We start from the raw sequence: 8,232 nt of genomic DNA, 5'->3' as shown, positions 1-8,232 counted from the left end.
GAGCTGCAAGTAACTGAAAACTGGACTACAGTGGTTAAAACAAATGCAGGTTTATTCATTTTTTACATAACTAGACATTCAGAGAACGGTTGCTGGCATCAGATCTGCAGCTCAATGATGTCTGAGCTCATGTCTCTGTAATTCTCTTCACCACAAGAAGGTTGCCTTAGTTCCAGGCATCATATCCATATTCATATTCATCACAGGGCGGTAGAGCATGGTGGTCAAGAGCATGGGCTCTGGGGCCAGATGAACAAAGTCTGGATCCCAGCTCCATCACCTCCCAGGTAAATCACCTTGAGAAGTCACTAACCATCTCTAGCCTCAGTTTTCTCATTTGTGAAATGGAGATGATGTTAATAACCTATGTCTTAGGATTGTTTTGGGGATTAAGTGAGGTAATACATGTAAAACCTGTAGAACGGTACCTGGCACAGAGTAAGTGTTCAGTAAGTGTTAGCTATTACTTTGATATTATAACTGCAAGGGACCTGGGGACAGCAAGAATTTAGCATTTTTAGCCTCCAGTATAGAGACAACTACAAAAGGAGGAGGCTGGGAATGAAGTTTGGGTCAAGCAACCAGCAGCATCTTCTGTATTTTGGTACCTTCTATTCAGATGTAAAGAATACATTACACGGGGCATCACCACCTCTAGGAAGCCATCCTGGACTCTTCCTGCCAGCTCTCACTGGTTTAAGTGTCCCTTTGCTATGCTCCTGGACTGTATTCCTACCTTCACACTTACAGCAGGGAACTCAATGATCTGTTTATGGGTCTGTCTCCTGCAGAGCAGGGATCTTGTCTGGACCATCCCTGGATTCCTATGGCTGAGCTGGTGCTGGGCTCCTTGTAGGCCCCATTGCTGGTTGAGAAAATAAAGTATTTTTTGAGAATGAGCTTGACATTGTGGGAGGCCATGGTCCCCATCTCCAGGAACCAAAGTCTGATGGGGAAACTGGACAACTCATGGACCAACCAGAGGCAGCCGTAGTTGATGGCTTTCCTAAGAGGACTTCAGAGGCCAGGTTGGGGGTACCTCCCTCCATAGATCAGCACATCCTCAGGAGCGCCCTGGACCAGAGACCCTATGGTCAGGGGTCGGGGGTCCCGCTTGGATGTACCTCACTGGACACTGGGTCCCTCTCTTTTCTGGACCCCCTTGCCCTCCAGTCGGCCTCAGGACCAGAGGGCCCTGCCCTGAGCCTCTTGCCTGTGCATCACTGGCCGTCTGTTCCTGTGATCTGGCCCAGCTCTTTCCTTTTCTGGGCCTGAGCTTCCCTGCCTGTCTAGTGCAGTGCAAGCTTTCCCACCTCTGACCTGCTGTGACTATGTGTGGAAGCCATTGCAGTTTGATCAGGGCCTGGTGGTTCACGGCTTATGAGATGTGCGGGGATGGGGCAGGTGTCTTGTGTGTCCTTAACTCATATTCCCTCAGGCACCAGGTGGCTTCCTGGGGGTGCCCCCTCCACCAGCATCCCCAGCAGCTCCCTCCAAGGCCTAACCAGCCTGGCTGAGGGGGGGTCTCTCATTGCACCCCTGGTATGGGAACGGGCAGCCCCTAGAGAGCCCGGGAACCTTCAGGGGAAGCGCAAATCAAGAACGCAGGTCGCTTGAGGGGGAAGGAGGTTTATTGTGGTTGCCGGGATTTGCAGCCTTGGCTCCCAGGGATGAATCACAGCTGTAAGTGCTGGAGAAGCAGAGAACAGAGTGAGGGACTCTGGGTGTGTGTGTGGGGGGGTGAGGCTCTGCCGGGAGGGTAGGAACATGGCCGGCAGCCCCGGGCCTTGACAAGCCAGGCTTGCCTCTGCCCAAGGGGTCTGGCCCTCTCGGCAATTCCAACCACTGTGCAGGTGAGCTCAGGACACCTCCTGCTCCCAGGGTGGAAGCCCCCAGCCCAGGGTGACTCTCTGTCCCCCCACCCTCAAAATATAGACGGCCATCCATGCCGCCCCTTCTACTGTGCTGGGGCCACGTTTCACATTTGGGAGCCCTGGTGGGGAGCCTGGGCTTGGGACAGAAGCATTTGCTGAAGCCAATGGATGAAAGAGTGGGGAAGTGAATGACCTTTTCCTTCACTGCCCCTGACTCAAGGCTGCATGCAATGAGCACTCGATCAAAACATCTTGAAGGAGTGAGTGAGTGAATGAAGTGAGAGAGAGTGAGTAGGGGAGTGAGTGAAGGAAGGGCGAGGGAGGGTGAGGGGTGGGTGGTGAGAAGGGGGGCGGGCAGGTGCACCCACCTGGTTGATCCAGTTGATGTAGGCGGACACGCGGGTGAACACCGTGGGCTTCTTGAGGGTGTTGCAGCTCAGCCCGGAGCCAAAGCTGACAATGCCCCGCAACTCCCAAGAGCCGTCCTGGGCCTGGCAGTTTAGCGGGCCGCCCGAGTCCCCCTGCACCAGATGGGGCGGGTGTCAGAGGGAGGCTCGGGAAGCAGGTGAGGGTCAGGGCGGGGCATGTGGGTTGACCTCTAACCCCTGTTTGGGCCTCAGCGTGTCCATAGTGAGGGAGGCAGAGAAAATGTGGTTTGTGGGTAACTTGGCCTTATTCTGGGGGGCCTTGGGGTGTCAGACTAGGTCTTGGTTTGCTGTGTGATCTTGGGATGTTGGGAACCCACTCTGTGCCTTGGTTTCCCTAGCTGTTCAGGTCACCATGCCTAAGACTCTGAGCTGCCCAGAGGGATGAGGATGCTGGGAGCCGTGTAGGAGACCCGGGAAAGTGAAAAAAATGGAAGTGGGGAGAGGCTCGTGTGCTTGAAAACGGGACAGTCCCTGATTGTCCTAGATGTGTCTTCGTTCTGTGCCAGACTCCCTGAGTCTTCCGGCTCCCTGGACCTTTGGAGCTGATGGTATGAAGGAACGTGTGCCCGGACTTCGCCGAGGCCTCTTCTACCTGTGTTAGACTCAGTTAGTCCTCACAGCAGCCCTGTGCTTACTATCGCTCCATTTTATGCATGGGAAAACTGAGGTTCAGATAGATCAAACAGCCTGCCCAAGGTCACACAGCTATGAAGTGGGGGGACTGGGACTCGGACTCAGATTCACTTTCAGCTTTCACGCTCTGGCCACAGTGCTGGTGGGGGAGGGGAAGAGGGACGGTGACAAGTTTCTCCTAAGCCTCTTAGGCCCAGCCGGGGCTCAGTCTCCCCCCCAGGGAGAGGGTGTGGCGTCTCCCCACTTCTCACTCCTTTGCTCTCCTCACTGCCCCCTTCCATCTGGCCACCTGCGGTAGGGACGTGGGGAAGCGCCTCGACACTCACGTTGCAGGCTGAGATGACGCCATCACCCCCGGCGCAGACCATGGTGTCCTTCACCATGGTGTCCCACCAGTCTTTCTGGGAGCATGTGGCGTGATCCACCACAGGCTGCAGGCCCTGCTGCAGCTCATCAGCGATGGGGCCGTTGGCTGGAGAGAGAACGGGTGGTGACCGGGCGGTCAGCCCAGGCAGCCTCAGCCCCAGCCCAGGCCCAGGCCTTCAGGGAACAGAGGGCTGGATGGGGCTGGGACAGGACCGGGCGAGTTCTGGATAGACTTTGAGGGACACACACACAGGCCCTTAATTGAGAGGCGAGACTCTGAGCCAATGGTCCTGAACTGTTTGGGTTAGAGACCCCTCTAAGGGCAGGGAAGGCAGAACCAACCCATAGAAAACCCTTAAGAAATAACCACTGAGTTATCTTTAATTTGGGTTCTGGGGTTTTAATTGCCAATGGTTTCCCTGTAGTTCTCTGCCTTTGGTGTCACACATTGAAAGGTCTTTCTCAACCCCAAATTCTCCAAATTTTAGAGGATCTGCATTTTCATCTAAGTATTCTGTAGTTTCACTTATTTGCATTTAACCTTTTAATTCAGTTGGAATTTACTTGGGCATGTGGTATAACATAAGATCTAATCCCCCACCCCAAAATGGTTAGTTTCATTTATTTAATAGTCACTTACATGGCACTTAGTATGTGCCTAGCCCTGTTCTAAGCCCTTGACAAATTCTAGTCCATTTAATCCTTATAACACCCTTTATATGCACTTGTTAGAGCGTCTGCCACATGGTATATGCTTAATAAATATTAACCATTATTACAAAATTTAAAAAGATGTGAAGATGTTAAGGCAAAAAGGAAAGTGGTGGGCAAATGTGGGTGGTGTGCTTATCATGGGAGCTGCTTCCTCCAATAAGACACTTGTGTTTGGCCAGGGGCTATACTCACTCCAGAGACGGCCCCAGCCAGTGACGTAGCAGGGGTAGTCCTGAGGCAGCAAGGAACCCTCCTCTGGCAGGCAGGCTAGCTGGATGGTGTCACTCAGTTTCACGGGCTCCGCCAGTTTGATAAGGGCAATGTCATTGCTGGAATCCAAAGTGGAGGTGGTGAATGGCAGGAGGGCCTGGTCCCCCAAGCCAATGCTAAGAGACCCAGGCTGTGAGTTGGGAGTCGGGCCAAGGGTGAGCAGGGATCCTCTGTAAACGTCCTGGACCTCCAGCTTCTTACTGGCAGATAGAGATGCCGGAGGAGCAACGATCTGCCTTCTAACCCCATCACCCGCTCCTGTAGGTGTAGCTTCTTCCCCCCCATCCCGCGCCACCTTATGTCTTCACAACATGAAAGGCTTAACAGAGGGGAGACAAGAGCAGAAGCATTCTGAACCACTGCAAGGTTATGTATCAACTGAAATTCAGCTAAGCAAATTGGAAATTACACTGATAAAAACACTTGCGGATGCAATTTTTAATGTTTTCGTGTTGCCAGAATGAAAATGGACAACCCTAGAGAGAGCCTGGTTTGATTTCTAGTTCTGCCATGTACTGGGCTGTGTGACCTGGGACACATTCCTTAACCTCTCTGATCCTCGGTTCCTTGTCTAGGGCTGTTGTGAGGATTAAATAAGAGATGGCATGTAAGCTGCTTATTACAATGCGGGCATGCAGTAGACATCAGTAAAGGTGAGTGCTGGCTCATCCTCTGGCTGAGAGACTTCAGGTAATATACTGTGGGACCCTCAGGGTCCTTTTTCCCTGTGTACTTTCCAGAGACCCTTGGCCAGTGATGGGTATTGGAGGGGTGTCCATCTCCACTTAGCATTTTGCCATTTTGTGTAAAGCCATCACCTGTTGGCTGTTCAGGATAAGGATGGGGTCCAGGGACAGGCTCCGGCTGCATCTCAGGGACCCCTCCTTCTTCTGAGCTGCTCCCAGGGGGCTGTGAGACAGCCAGCTGGGCACTCACCGAATTAGGAAGGAGTTCCACTTCTTGTGGACAAAGATGGTGTCCACGCCCACGAACAGGGAGCCTTCCTCATTCTCCACCTCCAGGTTGTTCTTCCCCAGGGCCACGCGGTAAGTCAGGGTATTGCTGGACAGAGCAAGGGGACAGGGTCAGGGTGGCCTCCTGTCCCCACTGGCCGGTGGGGTAGAGGGGGAAGTTGGGTCTTTAGTGACCCAGCTTTGGGGCCACCGTGGGACTTGTTTGGGGGAAGGGAGTGTTCATCCCATTGACCCTTCCCAGGGCACGGGGTAAGGACCCTGGTCTTGGAGTCAAGTCCACTTTGACTGCTAGGTGGGTAGGCTCGGCCTCAGTTCTCTCACCTGTAAGGTGGAGATAATCTTGGAACTCACCTGCCAGGGCTGCTGTGAAGATGAACTAGTCCACACTGCTGCTGGCCTGCATTCTCTCTCCTGCATGCCTCTCTAACCGCCTCTTCCTCTCCCCTCACACAAACTGCCCCTGCCACACCGGCTTCCACTTTATTTCTCAAACGTACCAAGTGGGCTCCCTCCTCTGGGCCTTTGCATTAGCTGTTCCCTCCACCTGGAACACCCTACCCCCAGACCAATGACGTCTTCCCTTATTTCCTTCAGGTCTTTGCTCAAACATCCCCTTTCAAGAGAGATCTTCCCCCGGCCACGTCATTTAAAATAGAACTGCTCATACTTTTTATTCTCTTCCTGCTTTCTTTTTCTTCTTTGCCACTTGCTTTGTTATATATTTACTCGTTGAATGGTCTGTCACTCTGTCTTCCACTAGAATATAAGCTCCCTGAGAGCACAGACTGTGTCCTCACTGCTGTGTTCCCTGGCGTATAGTAGGTGCACAGTATATACTTGTGGAATGAATAAATGAACAACCGAGTTACTGGATGGGAGTAGCTTATTTAGCCCAGTGTCTGGAGTGTGTGCTTGAGAGAAGCAGCTTATCAGGCTCCTGCCCCCGGGCGAGGGCGGGGTGTCTGGCAGCATCCCGTTCACCTGATGCAGTGGGCAGCTGTGAGGACGTGCTTGGAGGTGATCAAGGTGCCTCCGCAGGTGTGCCTCCACTTGCCATTCTTGAGGTATTGGAGGGAGATCTGGAGGAGGATGGGGAAGGATCACGTGTCAGCCCCCAGGGACCTGCTCCCCACCCCCCTCCACCTTGCCTTCCCCACCTGCTGCCGTGCGCTTACCTGCCAGGGCCAGCTGTGGGGAATGGCGTTCTCTCCGCCCACCACCCGGGCTGATAGGTTGGGCTGGAAGATGGGGACGCCGCAGCTGGAGGCTGGGGATACAGGAGAGGAAGAGCACAGGTGAGCCGGGCTGGCATTGCTTTGGGGAAGGGGCAGGTGGAAAGAGCACACATTTGGGGGCTGGGCAGACATGGGTTTGACTTTTCCTGCATGACTTTGGGGAAGCCATTGAGTTTGCTGGGCCGCAACTTCCCTTTCTGTGAAACGGGGAGACTAGCACTAACCTGGTAAGTTCGTCCTGAGAACTAAATTAGATGATGCAGGTAAAGAATTGAGCAAAAGACCTGGAGTGAATGTTTAATCATTGAAGGAAACCCGAAGTGGCTGGCTTGTGTGTGAGTGCCCAGGTACACCTGTGTCCTTCATTCTTACCCTGCTGTCCCTTTTCAGGCCACAGCACAGTGGGGGTGTGTGAGCACTGAATCTACAGAATTCCAGACTGTCACAGCTGGGGAGCTGTGTGGAACAGTCAAGAGCAAGTGCTGTGCAGTGAGAAAGACCCAGACTCAAATTCTGGCTCTACCACTAACCAGCCGTGTGATCTTGAGCAAGATACTGAGCTTCACTGAGCCTCGGGGTCCTCATCTGTAAAATGGGGATATTAACAGACCCTGCCTCTCAAGGTTGTTGTAGGATCAAATTGGCTCCTGAACGTCAAGGGCTTAGCACAGTGCTTGGCACATAGCAAACATGCGGTACACAGGAGCAGCTATTATTATTATTACTGTTGTTATTAGCTGGAGGACTCTTAATCAAGTGCCCTCATTTGCCAAAAGAGCCAGTGAGCTTTAGAGAGGGGAAGTGGCTTGTCCAGGTCCTGACAAGAGAGAGAGTGACATTCAAGCCAAGTTCCTGGATTCCCAATCTGGGAGGTCACCAGCATTGGGGGGGGAGCAAAGAATCCCCAAATGAGAAATGCCAATGCTGGGAAGGGTAGGCCCTGATGGCCCCCGGGGTAACCCGGGATGAGGCATCTTCTGCGTCCCTGGTGCTTTCCATACCTCATGGCTCACCCTCACCCTGGGGTGAGGATCGTCAATCCTATTTTGCAGATATGGAAGCAGAGTTGCCAAGCAGGCAAGTGGCTCACCTGACACAGCTGGTCAGTAGTAGCTGAACCCACATGGGACCCCAAAGCTCCTTTCCCGAAGCCCTGGAGAGCAGAGGGTCCCTGACCCCATCCTTGTCCCCGGGAGGCCAGCCCAAGCTCACAGCCCGCTGGCTGCAGCTGGTCCCCAAGCCACAGCTTACCGTAGGCCAGGAACGCTGTGAAGACTGTGACGCCCAACATGTTGTGAGTGCTCAGGATCGAGTGGCCGTCGAGGTGACCAGGCCCGCACTTATAGGCAGGAGGAGGGCGGGCCCACCTCATCAAGGCTGAGCCACCCCTTGGGAGAAACCTGTTCTGTCAAGGCCCTTTCCCTGACCTTGGCTGGTTACTGTTTAATTTGTGCAGGAGCTGGAGCTGGCTTGGAGGCATGGGTTTCCCAAATACCCTGAGACAGAGCAAACCTGACGTTTGCAGGTTTTGGGGGCCCTGCCACGCTGCTTGGCCTGACATTTTTTTTAGTTGTCATTTACTGTGCCGGGTGCCATGCTCAATACCTCTTGCAGTCACTTAATTCTCCCAACAACATGCGGTAGACACTCTTGTCCGCTCATTAAACTTCATGAAGCTGAGACTCAGAGGGTCAGGGGCAATCCGGGGTCACACAGCTGGGCAACAACAGACCCAGGA

General features: G+C 53.5%; 1 protein-coding gene across 1 annotated transcript; it reads right to left on the bottom strand.

The window, feature by feature from the left end:
• Window positions 1-1,613: 1,613 nt before the first annotated feature.
• CTRC (chymotrypsin C) lies at window positions 1,614-7,826 on the bottom strand. Its single transcript, XM_036867136.1, has 8 exons — window positions 7,746-7,826; window positions 6,435-6,526; window positions 6,241-6,338; window positions 5,222-5,347; window positions 4,208-4,344; window positions 3,262-3,407; window positions 2,243-2,395; window positions 1,614-1,690 (listed from the first exon to the last, which is right to left on the bottom strand). Exons 1-8 carry the CDS (start codon window positions 7,783-7,785, stop codon window positions 1,676-1,678), a joined length of 807 nt encoding a protein of 268 aa, XP_036723031.1. The 5' UTR covers window positions 7,786-7,826; the 3' UTR covers window positions 1,614-1,675.
• Between the last annotated feature and the right edge of the window lie 406 nt (window positions 7,827-8,232).

Source organism: Balaenoptera musculus, chromosome 1 (genome assembly GCF_009873245.2).
Source record: "Balaenoptera musculus isolate JJ_BM4_2016_0621 chromosome 1, mBalMus1.pri.v3, whole genome shotgun sequence".
In the NCBI taxonomy this organism is placed as follows: domain Eukaryota; kingdom Metazoa; phylum Chordata; class Mammalia; order Artiodactyla; family Balaenopteridae; genus Balaenoptera; species Balaenoptera musculus.
The sequence above is the reverse complement of the archived record's forward strand: the minus strand, read 5'-3'. Positions and strand labels throughout refer to the sequence as shown.